Source organism: Balaenoptera borealis, assembly GCF_965194805.1.
Source record: "Balaenoptera borealis genome assembly, chromosome: 20".
Taxonomy (NCBI): Eukaryota; Metazoa; Chordata; class Mammalia; order Artiodactyla; family Balaenopteridae; genus Balaenoptera; species Balaenoptera borealis.
The window spans coordinates 8,882,644-8,907,023 of NC_138879.1; the positions used below are offsets into that span (position 1 = coordinate 8,882,644).

The 24,380-nt window shown below is 58.1% G+C and overlaps 2 protein-coding genes across 8 annotated transcripts in view; one reads left to right on the top strand and one right to left on the bottom strand.

The window, feature by feature from the left end:
* The window catches only part of SEPTIN9 (septin 9), a 195,273-nt gene that overhangs the window by 82,558 nt on the left and 88,335 nt on the right, over nucleotides 1–24,380 (top strand). Inside the window, exon 1 of one of the 6 annotated variants that reach the window (XM_082371185.1) lies at nucleotides 7,667–7,874. The exons of the other annotated variants lie outside the window; for them this stretch is intronic. Coding sequence (XP_082227311.1) covers nucleotides 7,820–7,874 — 55 coding nt within the window. The 5' untranslated portion in view covers nucleotides 7,667–7,819. Of the gene's footprint in view, nucleotides 1–7,666; nucleotides 7,875–24,380 lie in introns of those variants that run through there. 6 annotated transcript variants of the gene reach the window in all.
* On the bottom strand, nucleotides 1,802–7,669 carry LOC309618041 (uncharacterized protein; the record flags this gene model as incomplete). Of its 2 annotated transcripts, XM_082371243.1 has the most annotated exons (3): nucleotides 1,802–5,282; nucleotides 5,420–5,620; nucleotides 6,853–7,669. In XM_082371243.1, 2 exons carry the CDS (start codon nucleotides 7,667–7,669, stop codon nucleotides 5,451–5,453), a joined length of 987 nt encoding a protein of 328 aa, XP_082227369.1. In that variant the 3' UTR covers nucleotides 1,802–5,282; nucleotides 5,420–5,450. The 2 variants fall into 2 exon arrangements, with proteins under 2 accessions (XP_082227369.1, XP_082227368.1); XM_082371242.1 differs by having other exon boundaries at nucleotides 1,802–5,620.

The following is a 24,380-nucleotide window of genomic DNA, read 5'->3' on the forward strand; positions in this document are numbered from 1 at the left end:
GGGGGCTTGGAGTGGGAACGGAGGGTTGTGGGACTGTGTAAAGAGGGAATCATCAGGAATAAAACATGAGTCATCAAAAGAAGAGACTTCCTCCTCCCCCATCGTATCTGGGTGATAACTCACCAAGCCAGTGTCCCAGACAGCCGTATTCGCCAATCAAAAGCCCATTGGCCGCAGGAATAAACAAATGAGTCTCCAAAGCCACAGCCAGAGTTCAGCTGGTGAGTGGTCATCTTGCAGGGTCCTAATTTCCGCCCTGTCCTTCTGCCTTCTGTGTTAGGAGCCGCTTCCCCCTGCCCTGGCTCCCAGGGTCCCGTAGGGTTTAATATCATGGCAGTAAAATTTGCAGCGAATCTGAAAGATGGGAGGGGTGGGCAGCGCTACCCTCCTGGTCATGCTGTCATAGTCAGGACTCAGGGGAACTGCAGCTGATTCAGGCCTGAGCGTCTTGTCAGCTGGAGTCGAGGGCTCCGGCTCGCTGGGGGTGGGGAAGCCTGTTTGCTTGGGGCCCGAAGGCCAGGAGCTTCCTTTGGTGGCTCGAAAGCATGATTTAGAAGAGAAAGATTTTGTTTAAAAAGTCCCCTGCCTCCGAGATAAGGGCCAGGCCGCTGTGGTCAGAGTTTGCTGTAAATGTTCCGAGCAAAGCAGGCTGGAGTGAGAACTGGGAAGTTCGGGGAACAGATTGATCACGTGATAAGAGAACGGCATTCCCCTTTGAAGTGAAACCTTCTGGTTGCGTTTAAGCAGCCGGGCAGATGGTGTAAGGGTGTTTTGTAGCCTACACACCGGTTAAGTGTCAGCTGTACCCGCAGACGGGCTTCACGGGAAGATTCAAACTCAGGCTGCCTGAGAGACTCAGTGGTCTGAAGCACGGTTACTGCTGATTTTGATAAAGGGACACGGGTCCCGGAGGCCTGGTCCGGTGCAGGCAACGCCCTGCTTGTCACCCTGAATGCTGGGGCTGGGGCTGGTCTGTGTGAGGCCGGCAGGAGTGCAGGGAGTCCAGGGGAGTCCCAGAGGGCCCTCTGCCCCTTTGGGCCGGTTCCCTGTCAGGAGTCCCCGCGACCCTGCCATCCCGCAAAGGGAACTGAACTCTGTCATTCCACAGGGTCTAACGGGGTCTCAGGGGAGTCTCGGGGAGTCTCCGTTGCACGTCTGGAGGCAAGGAAGCAACTGGCTCAAGGGGTCTCCGGGGGGGGCCCTGGGGTGGTCGCTCTGATATTTAAACGGAAATGACAGGCAGGGAGCCATCGGGGGCAAAACCTGGGGGAGGCCGTCCAGGCAGAGAGGACAGCTATGCAGGTGTCCGGCAGCAGGAGGCAGACCGGAGGAGAGGGAGGAGGCCGGGGGCGCCGAGTGAATAGGTGAGGCTGCAGCGGCGGGTAGAGGCCAGGCACCTGGCACCTCGGCGACCTCGGTAAGGAGTCTGCACTCGACTCTTAAGCTGTGGGAGGTGACGTAGTCTGATCTCACTTTTAAAGCCTCACCGTGAGTTCTAGGGTGAAGGGAAGTGAGAGCAGAACAGTAGATGTATATGGTATGAATTAAATTACTTACAAGTAATTATATTAAGAACAAAGATAATAAATACACAAAGCTCACCCCTTCCGAAGTATCTTACTACATTTAACCATCATCTTTGTTCTTTTTTTCTTTTTGAGTTAATTTATTTTTTATTTATTTATTGGAGTAACATTGCTATACAATGTTCTGTTAGGTTCTGCTGTACAATGAAGTGAATCAGCTATATGTATACTTATATCCCCTCCCTCTTGGACCTCCTTCCCCCCCACCCATATCCCACCCATCTAGGTCGTCACAGAGCACCGAGCTGAGCTCCCAGTGCTATACAGCAGGTTCCCACTAGCTATCTGTTTTATACATGGTAGTGTATTTATGTCAAACCTAATCTGCCAATTCGTCCCACCTTCCCCTTCCCCCTCTGTGTCCACATGTCTGTTCTCTACATCTGTGTCTCTATTCCTGCCCTACAAATAGGTTCATCTGTACCATTTTTCTAGATTCCACATATATGCGTTAATATATGATATTTATTTTTCTCTTGCTGGCTTACTTCACTCTGTATGACAGACTCTAGGTCCATCCACATCTCTACAAATGACCCAATTTTGTTCCTTTTTATGGCTGAGTAATATTCCATTGTATATACGTACCACATCTTAACTCCAAATGGATTAAAGACCTAAATGTAAGACCGGACACTATAAAACCCTTAGAGGAAAACATAGGAAAAACACTCTTTGACATAAACCACAGCAAGATCTTTTTTCACCCACCTCCAAGAGTAATGAAAATAAAAACAAAAATAAACAAATGGGACCTAATTAAACTTAAAAGCTTTTGCACAGCAAAGGAAACCATAAACAAGACGAAAAGACAACCCTCAGAACGGGAGAAAATATTTGCAAATGAAGCAACGGACAAAGGATTAATCTCCAAAACATACAAACAGCTCATGGAGCTCAATATCAAAAAAAAACAAACAACCCAATTAAAAAACGGGCAGAAGACCTAAATGGACATTTCACCAAAGAAGACATACAGATGGCCAAGAGGCACTTGAAAAGATGTTCAGCATCACTAATTATAAGAGAAATGCAAATCAAAACTACAATGAGGTATCGCCTCACACTGGTCAGAATGGCCATCATCAAAAAATCTACAAACAATAAATGCTGGAGAGGGTGTGGAGACAAGGGAACCCTCCTGCACTGTTGGTGGGAATGTAAATTGATACAGCCACCATGGAGAACAGTATGGAGGTTCCTTAAAAAACTAAAAATAGAACTACCATATGACCCAGCAATCCCACCACTGGGCATCTACCCTGAGAAAACCATAATTCAAAAGGACATATGTGCCCCAATGTTGATTGCAGCACTATTTACAATAGCCAGGACAGGGAAACAACCTAAGTGTCCAACAATAGATGAATGGATGATCTTTGTTCTTGAGTTCTTCACCTCTGCTGTATCTCTATGGTAGAAACACTGTATAACGGCAGCTACTGCAATCTCTTCCCAGCCCCAGTTTCTTTTCTTTTTTTTTTTTTAATTAATTTTCATTGGAGTATAGTTGATTTACATTGTGTTAGTCTCAGGTGTACAGCAAAGTGATTTGGTTATACATATACATATATCCACTCTTTTTTAGATTCTTTTCCCATACAGGTCATTACAGAGTATTGAGTAGAGTTCCCTGTGCTATACAGTAGGTCCTTAATAGTTATCTATTTTATATATAGTAGTGTGTATATGTCAATCCCAATCTCCCAATTTATCCCTCTCCACCCTTTCCCCCCAGTAACCATAAGTTTGTTTTCTACATCTGTAATTCTATTTGTTTTGTAAATACGTTCATTTGTACCATTTTTTAGATTCCACATATAAACGATATCCAGCCCCAGTTTCAATGGTGTCTCATTGGTAGCCCCAAATTGGCCAAGATGGGAGTACTTACACCACAGAAATAGGCAAATGCTACATATCAGGTAGAGTTGTTTTTGCTGGTTGTTAAACCTTAGGCAGCATACCTCTGGCAGAGGGGGTGGGCTGGAGAGGGGGAACTTGAGGAGGGCAGAAGTAGACTGATCCACGGATATTTCTGAGGCAGACACTTCCTGATGGCTTGGATGTGGTGGGGAGGGAAAGGGAGAACTCGAGGGTGATGCCTTGATATTTGGCTTGAGCGGCTAGGTAGATGGTGGTGCCATTTACCGAGATGGTGGGCTGAAGGGGCTTGGGGGCTGTGGAAGGCTCAGCAGCTGCTGGACCCGAGGCTCTGCGGCTCAGGAAGGCCCTGCTGGGCGCCAGGTGCACGTAGAGCTGAGACCATATGGCCCCTGCCCCAGAGGAGCCAGATGGTCCACTGCATGGGGTGTCCGGTCCAAAGGCCCGGTTTCGCTGGGCAAAGAGCCACCATCCTCCGTCTGCTCCCCATGCCACCCCCCTGGAGCATGGGGTCAGGGACACTGACGGGTGAGCCAAATGGCTGTTTCCGCCCATCCATTTCCTCCCGTTCTTCCCATGCTTTGCAAGGGTCACGCCACCTGGGCTGGACCTGTGGGGTTTCCCTTGAGGCCTGCTCTTTCCATCTCCAGAAAGGCTTCATATTTACACCTTTCTCACCCAGCCCTGGCCTCCAGCTTTTCTTATGAAAACTTGCTGTCTTGAGTGCCCCCGAGCCCCCTCAGGACTGCCACCTGCTGGCCAACGTTCATTGCTGACTGCAGGTTTTGTGGCTTATGAGACATCTTTGGGAGAGGCAGCTTTGGCCTAAAGGGATGATTCAGATGGGAATTTAAGGTCTGTAGGAGCGTCCTGGGGCTGCCGTAACAAAGAACCACAAATTGGGGGGCTTAACATGACAAAAAATTATTCTCTCACAGTTGGAGACCAGAAGCCTGAAATCAAGGTGTCAGCAGGGCAAGCTGTCTCCGAAGGCTCTGGGGAAGAGTCTTTCCTTGCTGCTTTCAGCTTCTGGGGTCCCAAGTGTTACGTGATTTGTGGCTGCATCACTCCCACCCCTGCCTCTGACTTCACGAGGCCCTTTTCTCTGCGCCTCTGTGTCTTCTCCTTTTTGGTCTCTATAAGGACACTGGCCATTGGATTCAGGGCTCACTGTAATCCAGGGTGATCTTGTCTCAAGATCCTTAGCTTCATTCATCTGCAAAGATCCTTATACCAAGTCAGGTCTCATTCTGAGGTTCGGAATGGACATATCTTCTGGGGGAACCACCATTCACCCCACTACATGTCTCATGGCGGACCTGTGAGGTAGGTGGCCCCTCTGATGTCCCCCTGATCACACCTTCCCCTTGGGCCAGGCCTACAAACGGTCTTGCCTTCCCCCCATGACCTTGGGAGAGCGCACCATCACAGAATTTGGACGCATTGCAGTTCTTTTTCTCTCGCCAAATTTAAGCTCATTTTCTTCCCTCTGCTGATGCTGCTGTGCTGATTTTATCTGCCCAGCGCCCCTACCAGGATTGTCTGTCCAGACCCCGGCCCTGACTGCGCATGCCCTGGGACAGGGGGTCAGGGCACCCTCCCCATCCTACAGGGATCAGGCCTTATTAAAGTCCTGGAGCCCCAATTTGGACACAGTCATCAGAAGTGATCAAAGGATGGGGGATGATTAAAGGGCTGGGGACAGATGATTTAAGCTGAGAAAGAGAAGGCCGAGGAGCAACTGGATTGTCTTTGAGTTTGGAGGAGGTAATTATTACTTGAAGAGTGGTGCCCAGCTGTTTCCCATCTCCTCTGAGGACAGAAAAAAAGAGGAAATAAATGATGTACAATTAGAGCGGTTGGTTAGATACAAGGGTGAACTTCCTGGCTGGGAGTGTGGCCAAGTGCCGGGGTCGGTTTCCTGAGGGAACATGGGGGACTCTCCTTACCTGGAGGTGTCTAGGCCTGGCAACGGCAGCCTCAGTGGTTAAGTGAAGGGGGGCCAGAGGCAGGCAGGGGGATGGACTGGATGGGGTCTGGAGCACAGTCGTGCCAACATTCTGGCCTCGGAGGTCCGCTCCCTCCTGCCATTGTCCTTTGGGTTCCCATAGGGGAGCATTTTGGTGAGGCGTGCGCCCTGGCTGGGCTCCCTGAGGAGATAAGCTTAAGTGTGTTTGGCTCCACTGTGAATGGAAGTGAATAATGCACAATAAGCTGAACCTATGCGAATCTGGGAGCACTCCAAGCCAGCTCCCTGGGAGAACAATCGCATGGGTGTGTCTACACTCACCAGGTGCTTCTGATAAAAACACTGGAGAATAATGCTGTGGCCCAGGCTGGATGCTGCCCTGTCTCTGAGACCCAGCATCTTCCCAGGGGGTTATGGCATTAGGCTGTTTCTTAGGGGCAGTGGACCACCAAACCCCCAAATACGGGCTGGGCAGGTGGCCAGAAGATTGGACTATCGGGTGGGCCCAGGTGCTGGTTTTCAGACAAGAAATGCCCCGGGCTGGTGTGGATGCCACCAGGGGTGCTATTAATGACAGTGGCGACTCCATTTCTGAAACCCCAGCTCCCAGGCAGAGGGTGTGTGCACATCTGAAATGTCTGTGGTTTTGCAGTTCCTTGTCCACAAACTCACTTGGTTGAAAATAGTTCAAAATATCCAAAGCATGGGGGAGGGAGAGACTGCTTTTCTTAAAAAGGAAGGACTCGATTTCATCAACTTAAAAAAGCTCCTCATGCCTAGCGCATTGCATTCTCCGCAAGAGGCCCTGAATAACGCAAGAGGCCCTGAATAACCGGGATGGCGGTCAGGCCTCAGCATCCGCTGCGCATTTGGGATCTTTCAGAACTGGGGGCGTGGGGGCTGGGAGGGGAGTGGCACTGACCAGTCTGAGACCCAGGACGAGCTCTCGGGCACTCGCATGCCACCCGGAGGGAACCGTATTGCCGAATTGCCCACCGGCTCAGAGAGCGTCTTTCCCTGCTATTCTCACACGGGCCCCCGACTTGGGGCAGAGGCCCTGGGTCTAAGGAAATGAGGGGAGGATAGGCAGGAGTGCCTAACTGGCTGGGGGGATTGGAAGAGACCCCCCCTCCCCCACATTGTTGGTGCCAGACCTGGAGGGCCCTTCCTGGCTACTCTTCAAGTTCCAGCCCATCCTTTTGTCCCCAGGCCCTGGGACCTGCCTGCCTTGTAGGTAATAGGGCTTAATCAATGTTTGTCGAATGTACGAAGGGTAGAAATTAACTGCCCAGGAGGGCAAGGCCAGGCCTGAGGTGTGGGCCAGATGGGGCCGAGCCTCACCGGCAGGCCCCTTGCTCCCCGTCCCCTCCCCCAACTCCTCCCTTCAGATACTTTGAAATATTTGCTCCTTACCAGGGAGAACACGGGGTCTACGCTCTGCCTTCAGGAAGCCCCTTGTTGTGCAGCGTTGGAGTGGCACGTGTCCCTGGCGGTTCTGACAAGGGTGTTCCGTCCCTGCCCCGCGTCCCCGGTGGGCCAGCGCCTTTTCTGACACCGCCCCCGAGGGTGCAGCAGCGACCTCGGGGGCGGTGGGCTGGGGATAGGGAGCAGCTGGAGAGGTGCCCCGAGAGGGTGGGATTTGGCGCCCCCCTCCCCGCCCCAGGTCACGTGACTGGCGATCGCCCCTCGGCTCTTGGCCAACAGGCTGGGCTCCTGCCGGCCGCCAGTCCGAGCGCTTAACCCTTGGAGGCGCTGCGCGCGGGAAGGCGGCGGCGAACTTTGTTTGGCTGCGTAAATAAAACCTCCCGCAGAAGGAACCCTGCGCCCCAGGGAAGGGGAGGAATCTCTTCCCCCCTCGGCGCCGCCCCCGCGCCGCCGCCCGACCTCCACATCCGCCCACATCTGGCCGCAGCGGGGCGTCGGGGGGGGAGGGCGCCGGGGCCGCGTCCGTCGCCGTCCCCTGGGCGCGGGCCCGGCGGGGAGAAGGGGGGCTCTCGGGTCGGGCGCCCGGGACTCGGCGTGTCCCCGCGGCGGCCGCTCGGGTCCCAGCCCCCCAGGCCCAACCTTGACAGGCGGGCGGAGCAGCCAGTGCGAGGAGTGGAGGCCGGGCCGCGGGTGCGGGAACCTGATCCGCCCGGGAGGCGGGGGCGGGGGCGGGGGCGGGGCGGGGTGGCGGGGCGGCGGCGCGGGGAGCAGGGAGCGCCGGCGCCCGCCCGCCTCCCCCATTCATTCAGCCGAGCCCGGGGGCCGAGGGGCTCCGGCGGCCAGCTCTGCACGGCGGGAGCGCGGGCGCGGCCCCCCAGCCAGCGCGCAGGGCCCGTGCCGGCCGGGGCGCTTCCTCGCCGCCGCCCTCCGCGCGTCGCGCCGCCCGCGAGCCACCATGTCCGACCCCGCGGTCAACGCGCAGCTGGACGGGATCATTTCGGACTTCGAAGGTGGGTGCCGGCCGGCCACCGCGGCGCGGGCGTGCTCGGGGGCCCCTCGGGGCGGACCTCAGGCGAGACAGGGGCGCGGACGGGGAGGCAGGACCCCGATGGGGCGCCCCCCGCCCCGCGCCCGCGTCGCCTCCGTGGAGCACCCCGTTAGGGGGACGCGGGGACCGCGCGCCCTCGCTGGCCCCTGCGCTCGCCCTGCGCGCTGCCGCCGGGTTTCCTTCCTTTTATTGTTGTTTGTGTTTGCCGAGCGACGACAGTCTCCTCGAGGGCTCGCGGGGCTTCCTCAAACGGCCCTGGCGCGCGGTTTCGCTCTCAGCTGTCGCTCAGTCCGCTCCCTCCCGCGCTGCCCGTCGGCCTCGGGGCCCTGGCCCTGCGGCGGGTTGGGGGAGTTCGCTACCCGCCCCCGCGTCCCGCCCGCAGGACAGCCCCCTCCCCCACACCAGTTTCGGAGCCTGGGCTGAGCCGAATCCGGGCTGGGCAGGGACCCGAGTGGACACGGCCCAGGCCGCGGCGAGTCTAGAGGGGGGCGTCCCATCGGCCCCCATCCGGGCCTGGGGACCTCCTCCTCCTCCTCCTCCCGGGGTCCGGCTGTGGGGGGAGGAGGGGCCTGCTTGCCGGTTGGGAGCGCGTTTTGGTCCCCTCCCCCCTCCGGGGTTTACAAAGTGTTGAGAGACTTGGGGGGCTTCTCCCGCCGGATGCGGTAGGGCATCCCGGTCTTGGGCTCGTGTGTGTGGCTTTCGTGCGTCCTCGTGACTGCCTGTGGCTCTGCGTCCTGCGTCTTGGGGAGTAAATAAAGCGGTCGGAAGGGAAGCTCACACAATAGTCTCCAGCACTTAGGGGCCGGATTTCTGAGGGGCGGGTCTGCCTCTGCTGGGATCTGGAGCCCCCGCCCCTCGGAGGGGCTCCCAGGCAGCCTTGGGCAGAGCCCTCTGGTGGACCTGGCCTTGGGAAGGCTGGGCTGAAAGGAGTTAACAGACGTCCAGGTGCCAGGCCTCGCGGGGAGGTACCCCGCCCCCAAGGGCAGAATCAGGACTGGGATCTGGGGGTCCAGAGCCCAGCCGTGCACGTGGCCCACCTGAGGTCAGCCCTATCTGCGGGGGGCACTTCTCCAGGACCAGAGCCTGGCTGGGCCCCAAGCAGAGCCCCAGAGGCTGTGATTCTGGGCTGGGCCTGGACTGGCTTAGCAGGGGGTGGAGAGACGGGAGGGGGTGGGGTCCAGTGGCCGGCTTGCCCTTTGCGAGGGGTGGGTCGGCTGGGGGCTGGCTCTGTGGTTGGAGCAGTTTTCCGACTCTGACACTGAGCACTGAACACGGGGAGTGTGGGTCTGCAGAGCTGCGATGGCTTGTACCCCAACGTCGGGAACTCTTGGGGCGCATGCTCATACCCAGAACCCTCCCCGAGTCTCCTTCCTTCTGTTTCGCCTTCCGCCTGCCCCCAGCAGCCCTCCCGCAGCTCCTCAGGGGCCTTTCATCTCCTGAGTGTCCGAGCGGGAGAACTGGCTGATCTGGAGACTGCTGCCGCCTTCAGGTTCCGCGCTGTGTGTACTTTTCTCCTGCGGCCTGTGGGAGTTAGGTTGGCTTGCGGTCCCTGACCTGGAAGCAGAGCTTTCTGGTGTTTCTAGGGATGCGATGGGAGCCCTGAGGCAGGATGGGGGGGGGGTTTGGGGGTTGTGTGGTCTGTCACAGTTCGTGCCACGTAGGTTGTTAGTGCCTCTCCCTCCCGGCCCCGCGTGCGACTCCATCCTCACCCCGAAGTGCCCCATCTGGAGACGCTGGTGGCCTCTGAGGCTGCTTCCCAGGCGGCTTCTCGAGGCTGTCATTTAGTTGGAGACAATGGCCTCATTGAGATCGTCCTGGTGCAGCAGTTGGCAGCCCTGTGCCTTCAGGGGGAGATTTCTCACTCTTAGGGAGCGCGGCCTCGGACCCCCTGGTTCCCTGTGTGTCAGCCTCTCCATTTTGTGCCCTGGAGAGCCGTTGTGCTCTGAAGACAGGAGAGTTAGAGCCCCCCGAGTGCACCTGGGCATGAGTGTGTGTGTGTGTGTGTGTGTGTGTCTGTGTGTGTGTCTGTGTGTGTGTGTGGCTCTGCACGGCCAGCTTGGGGACCAGAAAGCCGGCCTCCCTAAGAGCCCCAGGAGCTTGGAGTTATTGGGTTTTGGGGCTGATAGCCTCGGACAGATAGACGTGGGAAGGAGCGAGCAGGGAAGGAGGAGAGTGTCTGACCCAGAGCAGCAGTGGGTGATACAGGCTGGCAGAGCCAGGGCAGAGGAAGGTCGTGTGGAGGAGACACAATCTGACTGCAGTGGGAGGAGGAGCGCATTCAGGCAGCGACAGAAGCGGAGGAGGCTGGAATGAGCTGGTCCATTAGGACTGGGGCATAAAGAGGGGCCGGCCTGCCACGGTCGGACGGCAAGGCCACGGAGGCCCAGGTGTGCCCACCCGCCGGGAGCCGGGACCGTCCTGGGGAGGCAGCCGGAGTGGCCGAGATCGGAGCCGGAGAAGTGCTGGTCTGTTTCTCTGGGGCCAGTGGGGGGCCTCAGCCCGGGCTGCCCACTCGGTGTCTCAGTTTCCGCAGGTAGGGTCAAGGTCCCGGTAGTTCCTGAGGCTGGCGGATCTGGCCCCGTCTCAAAGCACACGTCAATGGCCGAAGGATGGAGGCCCCAGGGGCCACCACCAAAGCCGGGCGAGTTCTGAGCCACGGCGTTGCTGGGGCTGACTGTAAGTCTGAGCAGACTGGAATCTGCAGCAGGGGGTCGACGGGCTCTGATGGGGTGTTTCCTGGAGGTTTGGGGCGATGGCAGTACCCAGGCCAGAGCAGCATGCCCTGCGGGGCAGACAGATAGCTGCCCCAGGTGGATATGTGTGTGGGGGGGTATGGAGCGGGCACCCACAGTTAAATTCTGCTGATGCCCCACGTCCCGGGCACATCCGCCCCCTTCCCTGAGGAATGCTCTTCTCTTTTCATCCTATTATTCTTGCCCCGTCCCCTTCCCACCCTGGAGGATTGAGGGCGAGATCCTGAAGCTCCATCACATCACCGAGGTGGCACGGGGATTCAGCCCGTCTGCTACTTTGGACGCGTCTGTGGACTCAGGTCTCCCGGGGTACTGAGAGGGTGGCAGTGTCCTCCATGGATGCAAACCTCCCACACTGGTCTTTGCCCTCGCTCTGAGAAGGGTCTCAGGGCTCCGTGGAGACCCCCCTGTAGGGGCAAGAAGAGTATTTTGTGTTTTGCTGATGCGATTTTTTTTTAGAGAGTCTCATTTTCCACTTTCCCCTGTTTGAAGATGGGCCTCAGGTGCTTTCCGTGCCCGTCACTCCCTGGGTGATGCGGTGGCCCGAGCGGTGACGTAGTCCCCTATCTGGCTCCCAGGCACAGAGCAGTCGAACGGCGTGTTCTCTAGTGAACGCAGGCCAAATCTGCTATCGCAAACGCTATTACAACTCTGGTCTTTGTGTAACAAAAGCCCTTCCAAGTGCCAGCTGTTGGCCTACTTTCCCTAGCAGTGTTTGCTGTAACCAGATTTGCACACGGAGAAAGAATCCTAAAAGTCCTTGATGTTGGTTGAAACACTCTCTGGCCCAGGACCCAGGAGCTCCGGACCCAGAGCCTTGTTCTCCCGCCTAGAGGACGTGTCTGCCCTTCTGAACCCTCTGCCATCTCCTCGAGGACCCTGCCAGCCAGGTCCTGGAGCCCAAGTAGGCTCTAGGCCCCAGAGCATGAGAACGGGCAGAGGGCAGGGAGAGGGTCTCCAGGGGAGACGAGACCATGCAGATGCACCTGCTCGTCTGGGAGCCCAGACACCTCCTGGACAAGGGCTCCCTCGATGGCTGGATTCAGGTGCCTGTTTCCTCCCAGGAGGACAAGGCCTAGCTTTGTGACAGGTGCAGATCTGCCCCTAATTAATGCCAGTTGGCCTCTTGAGGGATGAGTCCTGCTTTTCAGCAAGGCTCAAGGCCTCTTGTGGATACAGCCTCCCACAGTTCTCATCTGGTGGCAGGAGACAGGATCTCTGGTGGCGTGAGGTTACTTGGTGGACCGGAGGAGCCGGCCTTGCCGGCATTCTGCTGGACTCTTGAGGGATGAGTCCTGCTTTTCAGCTATGAGGGGACGGCTCTCTGACGGGTCCGACCACCACCGGCTTCGTTGGCTTGCTGCTCTTGTGTCCAGGGCCCGGGACTAGGCTCACCCACCGTCCTGACTGTGAGGCAGAGGGCGGACACACACGTGCCAGGTGGCAGAAGCGTCCCTGTCATCGGCTGGGCTGAGGGTCAGACGTGGGCCAGGGAGGTGGGTCGAGCAGGGAGGGACACCCCGTGCTGTGGGGCGTCGATCTGGAAAGGCATTCTGGAGGACATGGATCTCTAGGAAGGTTTTTTCTTTTTTCTTTTTTCTTTTTTCTTTTTTTTGGTTGTGCCGCGTGGCTTGCGGAATCTTAGTTCCCGACCAGGGTTCGAACCTGGGCCCTCGGCAGTGGAAGCGCGGAGTCTCAACTGCTGGACCGCCAGGGAAGTCCATGTAGGAAGGTCTGAAAGAGACAAGTGGGCAGAGTTTGCATCCAGAGGGAGAGGGCCTTTGGGGGAAGTGATGGGTAGGGCAGCTGGGAGCCCCACGCGGTGTAATGCTTAGGAGGGCAGGCTCACTCTGCCATTGCACAGCTGGGTGGTGGAGGGTGTCTTGGCCCCTGAGCCTCAGTTTCCCCTTCTGTTGAATGGGGTCATAAACACCGCTGTCCGTGGGTCGTCTTGGGGAGATAGCCGACAGCCTGAGCCTGGTGCCTGCTCGCGGGAGCATGGCGGGAGCTGTTGGAGCTTGAGGTGGGGGGTCAGGTATTTGCAAGGAACGGGTGGGCGTGGATGCCTAAATGCGAGAATCTGCGTGATGGAAGGGAGGGGTTCAGAGGCCACCGGCAAGGGTCTCCCCGAGTGGTGACGGGGCGGTGAGTGAGACTGTGTAGCGTGGTCAGCACAGCAGATTCGGAGCCTGCCTGGAGGTCCCCCTGAGTCCAGCAGATACTTGGGCTGCTGGCCAGCGTGGGAGCCCTGGCCCCGGCCCGGTGGACATCCCATCACGGTTTTTCACTGTCAGAGCTTGGAGGCTTGGGTCAGGTGGGCTGCAGGGTTCCTTCACTGGGGAGGTCATTCCAGTCTCCTCTGCATCCCCCCACCCCAGAGCGCCCCAGATGGGTGGACCAAGGGCCCATCCTACAGACAGCGACACAGGCGTACGCTGGACGACCTGACTTTGAAGACAGTGGGGTCTGCCCGTGGCTCTGCTGGCTGCCAGCCTTCCTGAAAGGGAGTCGTAACTGGGAGCTGGTGTCGGGGACGGGGCGGGCTGACTGGGGCATCCTCTTCTACCAGCAGCCCTTTGCGACTCCTGATGTGTGGCAGATCAGGAGCTAGGAGGATGGTCCCATCTGGGGCCAGTGGGGAGAGCCAGGGCTCAGAGGCCAGAGCTTTGTGCCTCGAGCTCGCCCCGGGGGCGGTTAGGTCTGCACCCCTGCGCCGCTGAGGCTGAGGGCTGGGGGGAGGGTGCCTGGGCACGGGCTGGGGCCTCTGTGCCTGGAGGAACGAGCCCACCAGAGTGTGAGCCCCCAGGCTCAGCGGCAGCCACGGCCAGCACTGTGCCCAGCACATGGTGGGTACTTGCTCAGGCCACGTTTCTGGGCGAGGCTGGCCTGCTGGTGGAAGCAGTGGCCTGGCAGCCCATGCGTGAAGGGACGTTGCCAAGGAAGTACTAACGTGCAGGTGGCATGCTTGCCCTGCAGGGGCTGGGGACTTGGCAGCTTGGTGACTGTGGTCTTGGCATGCCCCTCAGGGGTGCTGCAGCCCTCATCCTGGCACTGGCTGAGCAGAATGGGGCCTCCCCTTCTCTTTTTCCTTGAATGTTCAGAGTTCGGGGGTGTTGTCACATTCCGAGATCAAGCCCCCTACCACAGTTCAGCTTAGCCATCACAATTATTGCACACCCCCGCCCCCCATTTCCCAGCTGAATGCCCCTCACTCGTTGTGCTGGGGGTGGGCTGGCTGCTATCAGAAGAGTCTCCCTGGGGTACAGACAGGACCACGGGGCCAGCAGCAAGGACCTGGGGGCCAGGCTCAAGGGATCCATGGTGGCCCCCAAAGCCAGGAGTCCCACCTTCCTGCCAGGCCAGGCCAGGTGCTCCCGATGGGCAGGAACGTGGGTGCATGCTGTAGACCCTCAAAGACCTGGCGGTGTGTGTAGAAGGGTGGGCTGGGGTAGAGGTAAGGGGTACCGGGCTACCAGATTTATCAGAGATGAAGGCCTCAGGGGATGTCAGTTTTTTGGTTCATCCCAGAAACCCAGCCAGGAAACCAGTTCCTTTGCTTTCTCTTGACAAAGCCACTGAGGAAAAATGGTCAGACAGTGGCTATCTTTCCAAAGTTCTCTCGGTTTTTCCCAAATTTGGAGGCTGAGTTGTTATGAGACCAAACAGACTGGAACTCTCTGGCACATGGTCCCAGAGGCTGAGGATTTGTCATCTCTCCGGCCAAACAGACCCAGCGCTTGGCCCCTAGACACCCCCGGCGCCTGGGGCATTTCTGGGCTCCGGCTGTTTAATTTGGTCTGGACAGAGCCCGGAGGCTCCGTTCAGCCTGGACCAGGAGATGGTGTAGAAACTTCAAGTTTGTTGTCATTTTTTAAAGTGCTGCCAATGCCCAGAAATTTAGGCGAAGGGACAAGAGGATGGTGGCCTTAGAATATGCACAGCGAGCCCCCCGCCCCACAGGACAGAGCAGGGCCTGCAGGGGAGGCGGGGGAGCCCCTGGGAATAAGGCTCCAACCTGCCTCTGTCAGTTTTGTGTTTGGGGTTCTTCTCTGTTGACGCTCTGTCTCATATTCCTGAGTCTCTGACAGCCCCCCCCGGATGCTGAGCCCCCGTAGTCTCCAGCCTTCTCTGCCCGCCAGGGTCTCTGGGCCGGCTGGGGAAGCCCAGGTCTGCCCCAAGTTGCAAAATCCAGAGAATCAAGGGACCTGGCCTGGAACACGTTAGTGTGCCCTCCCCACACACGGCTTAGAGCTTCCTGTGTCCCTGTCCCCAAGAGCGGGAGTCTCTGCCTTCAAACACTGGGAGGGACGGGTGGCATGGGGGAGGGGAGGCAGGCGAGGTGACCCCCCCCACCCCACCTCCTGTCCATTCCACTTGTCCTCTGGCTACAGCCTCCAAGGGACCATCTGGTTGGGGGTTCGATGGGTGTTCCCTGGGTACAGATGGGGGGCAAGTGTACCTCCAGGGCCTCAGGAGGGTCTTGCGGGGGATGGGCTGGGGTAGGGAGTCGGGTTTGCCTTGCTGCCTGGGCCTTTTATAAGACTGAGTTGGGAGTTCCTGGGTCTGGTTTTTCCCTCTCTCAAACAAGGAGAGATTGGAACTCTGAGCTTTTTGCAGCCAGTGACCAGTCTTTTTTGATAGTTCTGTCTGGCTTTCTACCCCTCAAACCCACAGCCTTCCCCTGCCCTCCGAGGAGTGCTGGCTGATGGTGGCTCTTCTGGCTGCTGGGTTTTTGACTGTCCCCTGGGGCAAGGCCTGGGGGGGTCCCGGACACCTCCTTGTGGGAGGTACTGTGGCTGAGGGTCCCCCTGGGAATGGGGAAGGAAGCCACTGGAACACAGATGGCCCCCTCTCTGTGGGAGGCTAACTGATGGAACTTTTTGGCAGGAAGAGGGTGTGGTGTCCTAGGCAGAGTGGGCCTAGGTTCGGGCTGCCTCGCCGTGCCCCCTCCCCCGTCTCCTGTGAGATGGAGATGTTTCTGGTTCTGCCCATCAGTGGCCAGCAGTCTCTGGCTCTGCAGACTCTTCTAGGCAGGATCTCAGCCTGGACCCTGCTGGCCCCTCCCTGGGTGCAGGAAGCCGACCCTGGGCAGGGCTATCTCTCTGGCCCTCCTTTCCACGTGGGTGGGCAGTTTCCCTGTGAGGGGTAGGCCAGGCCTCTGCCCTGAGCCCCTGGAGACTGATATTATCTACAGTAAAAGCATACCAGTTTTCCTGGCTCCATCCCAGGCCCAGAGGGGTGGCCTTCTCTGCTGTCCCCTGCCTCCTGTCCCCCATCACAAGTCAGGGGAGGAGTGCTCTGTAGACTAGCTGGGTTTGGGTTTTTTCTTTCAGTTCAAAATGAAGTAAGTGCTGGAATCCCTCTGTCTCTGATGGGCCAGGAGGAGGATGGCCAGGGTGGGAGAGACAGTCAGCTCATTCGTTTGTTTATTCAACAGCTGTTTGTGGGCGCCAGCTAAGTGCTAGCTCTGTTCTGCGTTCTGGGGGTCCAGGCATGAGCCCAGGAGAGGGGTAGGTTCAGGAAGGCTTCCTGGAGGAAGGGACACCCAAGCAGAGTCCTGGGTAGGAGCTTACTAGGTAGGGTCTCCAGACAGATGGTGCTGGCTGGCTCCCGTTGCAATTTCTGCCAACTTGTAGTTTGTTTGGAAGACACTGTTATGCCCACACCTGGCACAGGTGCCCTTGGCACCGAGGTGGAAGGTGGTGGGAGGGGCCTGTGCTTTCAAGCATAGGTCGGGGCATGAAGAGGCTCCAGGCTCCATCTTTCCTCCTGGTCAGAGAGCTGGGAGGGACTTGGGTGGTGCATAATCCAGGTGGGAGAGGGGCACGTGATGTATTCCTGTAGAGAGGGTGGAGTGGGTCTGGAGTGGCGAACTTTACTCCCTAGGCCTCCATCAGAAGACCTCAGAAAGGGCTGCTTTGCTTTTCTGCTAAACTACAAAAGAAACCCTGGGGCCCCTTGGGGGTGACATGGGGAAGGCCCCATTCATACCTTGGCAGGTGCAGTGCAGAGGAGGGGGGAGAGGTGGGCTTGTGTCCCCTCCCTCCCTGGTTGCTGTGCCCACCCCCGCTCCTGGCCCTGGAGGAGGAGTTTGAGGGCAGCTGGGGGAGGGATGGGGACACTGGTGAGTGCAGAAATCTTGCCCCTGCCCTGGCTGCAGCTCCAGTGAGGCTGGGCTTGGGTGGGGCCGGGGAGAGTGGCACTCACATATTTACATCTCTCCTAATATTTACACGATGGAGCCAGCTGGTGGGCTCCGGCCTCCCTCCTGAATTTTTTATCTCTGACCCAAGTCCCAGCCCTTCCAGCTGTTCCCCCTTCTCTCACAGGTACTTCCTTTGACTGTGCTGGTTCTTGCTCTTCGTAACCATCTCCTTATTGAGCACCTACTACATGCCAGGCCCCGGGCTGGGCACTTTGTATCAAGGGCTCTTGGTCCTCCCAGAGCTCAGCAAGGTGGACAGGTCATGCAGGTCGTGGCTGGCCCAAGGCCACGCTGGAAGGCAGACCCCAGTGCACCTGCCCCCCCGGCCCTTGCCTGTGCCACCTCACAGGGCTCACCCTGCCTGGCTGGGATGGAAATCTCAGTCTACCTGGCAGTGGTGGGTGGCGACAGCTGTTTGTCCAGAGCCTGGGGTCTGGCAGGGGTTCCCTCTGCTCCCGTCCCTGCCTCGTTGCTTTCCAGCTCCATGGCCACGTTTGTGACATGGGAATCACAGGGCCCATCTTGCAGGTGTGTGTCTGGGGCTCAGCACAGTACAGGTGCAGTGCTGGTGTGTAGCAGGCGCTATACGATTTTCGAGTCTGGCTTTTAGGGGGCGGGGTGGGGTTTGGAGGCAGTGCGGTGTGAAGGTTCAGCATGCTGGCTCAGTTCGGCTTCACCCTTGCCCACGCTGTGATGTTGGGCTGGTCATGAGGCTCTCTGTGGCTCGGTTTCCCATCTATAAAATGGGGATGAGAGTGAAATCTCTCCGTCTCCTGGAGATCATGGGAAGTGAATGAGCTAATGTAACAAATGCCCTTAGGGTGGTGTCCGGTATGTGGTGAGCACTCAGTGAACATTGACTGTTAAAGATTCAAGGCAACAAACACTTTTTAGAGACTCATAGGACATTCCAGGCAGGGCCCAAGGCCCTAGTGGAAAGTGGAACTGTCTTCGTCTGTAACAAAAAGACCACAGACTGGGGGGCTGACACAGCACACGTTGACTTCTCTCAGTTCTGGAGGCTGGACATCGGAGATCAAGACTCCGGCAGATTCATTTCATAGATGGCATCTTCTCACCGTGTCTGCACAGGTCAGAAGGGGAGAGAGAACTCTCAGGGGTCTCTTTTATAAGAGCACTAATCCCATGACGAGGGCTCCACCCTCATGACCTAATCACCCCAAAGGCCCCCACCTCCTAATGTCATCACCTTGAGGGGTAGCGTTCAACTTGTGAATTTGCGGGGAGCACATTGAGTGTGTAGCAGGGGCCAACATGGACGAGGCTGGCTCCTGCCCTCAGGAGGGTGACAGCCTCTTGGGAGGAATGTGATGGCCATTCTAGGGAGGAGGGGGAGGCTGACTGGAGTCTGGCTGGGGTACTGGACGCTAGCGCTGGGCCTCTCTCCTGCCTGTTTCCTGGAGCAGGTGAGTTAGCGTGGAGGCCCTGGGTGGCTTTGACCTTCTCTAAGGTGCACACACCGTGGGCCTTGGGCAGATTTGGGGGCCTTGTGACTGACATGCCCACTCGTCACACGGGCCTTTGCCCCAGCAGAGCCCAGTATACATCCTTTGGTTTGTGACTGACCCAGGGGCTGAATGGTGGCAGCTGAGGCTGGACAAAGACCTTGGGTGCCTTAGGGGAAGGTGGGGCGGCGAGCAGAGCTGCTGGCCAGGGATGCTTAGGGTTTCGTTCTTGTAGGATTCTCAGGAGGGGGATGGAGAGAAGGCTTGTGAGCCCACGGAGGGCAGAGGTCCTCACCCACCTGCCCCCCAGACATACCCTGGGGTGCCAGGCCCACCCAGCCCTCCTGACAGAACCTCCAGGAGGCGGGGACAGTCTATTTTTTAACAAAGCTCCAGAAATGATTCTGATCATCAGTTGGAGCTGAGAATGATCTGGAACCAGAACTTTAGAACCACAAAGGAATCTGGATAACGAGTGCAAGAATATATAGAGATGTGGGCTGCGGGATGCTGCAGGAGAAAAGCCTGGAGCCGTGTCTCCATGAGCCTGCTTTAAAAATATTCATATATACACACAGTGAAAAGATTGGAAGGACGTTTGCCAAAATATTGATAGTGGTTATCTGGGTCATGGGTTTATATACGTTTTTCCCTTCGTTTCTCCGTGTTTTGCAGATTTCCTGCATTGCACATACATTTTCTGTATTGCTTTTAGAGTCAGGAAAAAAACAATAGATATTATTTTTTAAAGTTCATTGTCAAAAAGAAAAACAACTCACCCAACCCAATCTCCCACCCCAGTTTGAGAGACTCAAAGTGACTAGTCCCCTGGCTGATGGTGGCCGAGCCAGGACCCCCGGGTCCCGCTGGCTCTTTCCAGCTCTGGGTTGGGGTGCTGGGTGGAGTGAAGCTTTTGCCCAAGCGCGCAGGCTGTGGGACCACCTCTGCAGGCACCGCCGGCAGCTGCATGTTTGGCTGCAGAGGAACGTGGCCAGACCCTTGGTCCTCGACCTCGGCCCAGATGGGAGGTGGGCTGGCCGGGCCCCTCCAGCTCTGCTGAGTGTTTGGAATTGCCGGGCCTGTGTCGCAGGAGCGATGAGAGAAACTTGGAGCTGGTGGCAGACCCCAAAATGGCCCTCATGGGGTCATTCGGTGTCGCAGCTGGAAGAGACCAGGATGCTGAGGCCAGAGGGGTCAGCTGCCTGGCCCGGGTGGGGCGTAGACGGTACTCGTGACAACTCTGTGCATCGTCCGGCAGCCCCCAGCTCTGGGCTGTCTGCAGAGGCCCCCCCGCGCACCGCCCCCCAGACCCTCCTACACCTAGCAGTTCTGCTGAGGACAACTTGGCTGAAATTCTCCATTTTTAGTTAAGAAAAGAATTACTCCCACCTGCAGCCCTGTTTCCTGCAGGCGCTTTCTCTCTGCTGCTCCGGACCTCCCCCACCCAGGGGCTTTCAGGCTGGGGGGTGGTTGTGTCCCTGGTGATGTAGGGGACCCGGGCAGTTTCCTGCTGTGTGTATGAGGGGGGGCTTGGCCCTCTCTGCCCCATGGCCGCTGCAGCTGGTGGCTGGAAGGGCCTGGCTGTCCGGGGGCTTTGCAGGGTGGGAGGTGATGATTGGCAGCTTGGGCCCCACGTGGCCGGCGGCCAGGTCAGAGGTTATGGGACTGAGTTGGCGGCGCTGGGTGGTAGGGGCGGGAGTGGAGCGTTCTCTGGCACAGAGGGTTTGGCGTATACTGTATACAGCTCTCATCTTTTCCCGCTCCCTCAGGCCAGAAGCGGAACTGAGAGGTGGTCAGTTTTGGGGGTGTGGCTCTGCGGGGGGTGGGTAGTTTACCTGTCCCCTGCAGCTGCGCAGGCCGGTGGCGGAAGGCTCCCACACTGCCTGCCCCAGAGGCCCTTCCTCTCTTGGGAAGAAAGTGTGGGGGGACCGGAGGCCGCCTTACAGGCTCATATTTAAGGCTGGTCACCCTCCGAGAATGCTCGGGGCACAGTGCCCGCCCTGCCCAGAAGACAGGTCTGTTCTGTCCTTCGGGAGGTTCTACCCCAAACCTGGGGGGGGGGGCAGGTGAACACTCAGAGGCTCAAAGAACAAACGTAAGGAGAAAAGAATAAGTGGGTCGCTGCCTGGAAGCCGCGGCTGGGTGGCCCCTGGAAGGTGCAACAGAAGAACAGAACAGCTGCGTGGCCAGTTCAGGGAGGCGGGGGGCAGAGATGGGTGAGGGGCTGGGAGTCCGAAGGAGCATGTGAGTGTCCTTTGGCCGCAGCAGAGACCACAGGCCGGGGGCTTAAAGCACAGTTCTGAGTCCAGAAAGTCCAAATTCACGATGTGGGTGGGGCTGGTTCCTCCTGCCCAGCCTCTCCCCCCAGCTCCTGGAGGGGCTGGCCAACCGTGGTGCCCTGGACTGGTAGACACATCCCCCCAGTCTCTGCTCCCTGTGCCTCCGTGTCTCTCTCTCTGCCTTTTTTTAAAAAATAAATTTATTTATTTACTTATTTTTGGCTGCGTTGGGTTTTCGTTGCTGCGCGCGGGCTTTCTCTAGTTGCGGTGAGTGCGGGCTACTCTTGTGTGCGGGCTTCCCATCGCGGTGGCTTCTCTTGTTGCGGAGCACGGGCTCTAGGCACGCAGGCTTCAGTAGTTGTGGTGTGTGGGCTCAGTAGTTGTGGTGCACGGGCTTAGTTGCTCCGCGGCATGTGGGATCTTCCCGGACCAGGGCTCAAACCCGTGTCCCCTGCATTGGCAGGCGGATTCTTAGCCACTGCGCCACCAGGGAAGCCCTGTCTCTGCTCTTATGAGGACACTCACTCTCAGATTTTGGATCCATCCTAAATCCAGGGTAATCTAATCTCAAGGCTCTTAATTACATCTTTAAAGACCCTATTTCCAAATAAGGTCACGTGCACAGCTTCTGGGAGTTAGGACACGGAACAATCTTTGGGGGGCCCCATTTGCCCCTCTGTATCAGCCCACCTTGGGGGCAGCAGAGCGTCTGGGTGTGGGTCGGGAGAGCAGGCTTGGACGGGCTTAATGGCGTGACTTTGATGGTCTCCCCGGGCCTCGGCCTCCCCGTCTGTATCCCCAGAGCGTGAGGGTGCCCCGTCTCCGATCCTCTGCCTGGTGGTGCAGCCGGGCCTAGAGGCCTTGCCCAGCTTGCTTTAGGTTTCCAGGGGTCTCCCCAAGTTCCAGGTGGCTGTGTTGAGTTGGCCAGGATCTGGCTGTTCCTGGTGAGAGCCTGGCAAGGCCTTGAGAGGAGCCCTGGAGGGGGCCTCACTCAGGCCCCACCAGGGCTCTTTGGAACAGCTGGGCAGCCCCTGGGAGCCCCTTCCAGAATCTCCTCAAGGTCCAGCCATGGCCTGTCTCACACAACAAACCCACTTCCTCCTGTCAGTTTTCTGGACTCTTCCTTCTCTGCCAGCCCCCTCTAGCCCTGTGTCCTTGAGGGTAGAGACCAAGCCCTCCTGAACCCTCGAGTCGGCCTTGGTGCCTGCAGGGCCTTGTGGTCACGGAGACTCCGTCCTCTGGCCCAGCGGAGCTTGGCTGGTCTGGGGTCATGCGCTGTGAGCCGCTCCATTCCTCGGGAGGCCTGGGGAGCAGCTGGGCTCCTGGGTGCCGCTGTGACCGGGGCCTGAACTCTGCTCCCTCGGGTCACCGTCCCCTGTAATTAGGCCAGAGCTCATATGGGCCCGGGCAGCACCCGCCTGCGCCCGCCCTCAGGCCACAGCACGGAGAGCTGCAACTGTCCCTCTGGCGTGATTAATGGAGGGCTCCAGCTGGGCCCAGCAGCCCCTGGTATTAGGCTTTTTTTTTTTTTTTTTTTGCATTTTTAAGTGTTTCTACCATTTCCTGCAGTAGTCAGCGGGGTGGTTCCTCTTCCCGGTGGGTAGGGAACAGCCACCACCCGCTACGCTGAGAACAGAGAAGGGAACAAACAGCAGCTCCACCAGGATGGAGTGTCACGCTGACCACCAGCCTGGCAGCCCAGCCCGGTGCCGTGGAGCTGAGACCGCCCGGTGCACCCCGGGGCTCTGGGGTCCTGCTCCGCGCCCAGCCCAGTAGTGTGGGAAAGAGCCAGCAGGGGCGCGGACGGCTGTGAGCGGGCCAGCTTGTTCGCAGAGTCTTTTCGGGGATGGGATGATCCTTGCTCTGTGGTCGGGGGGGTGGGGCTGGGGGAGCATCCGAGGAACAGCCCTCAGCGGGACCCTCTTATTGCGGGAGGGGCTGTGCTCCAACCTGGAGCCAGCAGTTCAGTTCTCCTCAGTCCGGACAGGACCCCCTCGGGGCATCCGGGGCAGCCCGAGAGGGGCGTTGTGGGTTAAAGGGCCCTGTAACCTTTGAGCCCTCGGAGCTGCAGCCTGTGGCTTTGGTTTCGAAGTCAGCCCCCTCCCAGGGCCTCCCTCCTGCCCTCCTTGGCTGCCATTTATCAGGGGACCTTTGACCCTCGGAGGCCAGAAAGGTCCTCTGTCCCCTCCTCTCCCCCCAGGCTGGGCCGCACCTAGGCCCTCCTCCTCGGCCTTTCAGGAAGCCTGGTCACCACCACCCCCAGCGTCCCCACCCTGGGCCAGGAAATTCTTCCCCTATCTGGCCCGCATCTCCTCACACGCGCTTCAGCCCCGTTCCGTCTGTCCTCTTAGTGGAGAGAGCCCACAGCTGGCCTAAGAGGGGGAGGACAGATGGGTCTACATGTGCTCATGTTCCCATAACTTTAATTTCATCAAGGAAAGAAGGAAGTCCAGTGTCTTAGGGTGACTGTTAAAGTCTGCCCAGAATGACCCCAGTGTCGCCAGAACCAGGGGGACTGGGAGATGGCGGGAGCGAGAAGAGGCCCCAGGTTGAGAAGTGGCTTCCTCGGAGCGTTTGTTTTGGTTTTTCTCTGTGTTGAGAGATTTCTTGAAGCAGAAGTTGCTATGTGGCTGTCCCATGATGCTTGCCAGGGTCTCCACTGTCAGGCTGCTCCCAGCCCTGAGAGCTGTCACCCCAAGACCCTTCTCTGACGGCAGGGAGGGGAACACCGGTAATGAACCCGCCTTAGGTAGGCCGACCAGATAATTCATTGCCCCGATGGAGACCCTGTTGGGAATGAACAGGGTGCCCTGATGGACGACAGTGGAACAACGGGTGTGAGCTGGGACATCCCAGGTGGGCTGGACACAAGGGCCCTGCCCCAGGAAGATGGGGGGGGAGGCTCGGAGGCCAGGGGGCAGCCAGCGGCAGGAAGGGGCTGCTGGCCCAGGCGTTGACAGCTGTGAAGGTCTGGGGTGACCTGATGGCTGACTCAGGCTGAGAGGAGAGAGGTCCTTCCTGCCAGCCAGCCCGATTCCAGGGCACCCATGTGCCCCTCCCAGAGCTGGTGAGTCACTGCGGAAAGTGGCTTCGGCATCAACAGAGGCTGAGGAGGCTGAACAGAAAGGCCACGGCAGCCGAAAAATCGGTTCTCTTGATGCGTGAATTTCCTGCGGCTGCAAAGTGCCACAGACCGGGGATCTTCAAACATAGCAATGTGGTCTCTCCCAGGTCTAGAGGCCAGAAGTCGGATGTCAGGTGTGGGCAACGTTGGTTCCTTCTGGAGACTCCGAGTGAGAGCCTCTTCCAGGCCCTTCTCCCAGTTTCCAGTGACGGCCGAGAATCCTCGGCGTCCCTTGGCTTGTGTATGCGTCCCTGCATCTTCACACGGCCTTCTCCTCTGTGTCTTCCTTTCTGTCTCTTACAAGGACACCTGTCATGGAGTTAGGGCCCACCCTGATCGAGGATGATCTCACTTCGAGATCCTTGCCTTAATTACATCTGCAAAGACCCTTTTCCCACATCACTTTCACAGGTTCCGGGAGTTAGGACTCAGACCATTTTGGGGGCCACTGTTGGACCGGTGTCCTCTGCAGACAGCATGAGATTTGGAAGCCCTTGTGAAGGAGTCGGACAGGACCCATTCTGGGTGGGTTACACTATGTAGCTGGGCTGGGGAGGGCTGGTTCTGCCCGTGTCCTTGCTAGCCAGGGCGCTAGGGAGCTTTTTCCAGGGAGAAATTAACGTAATGAATTTGGGGGATTA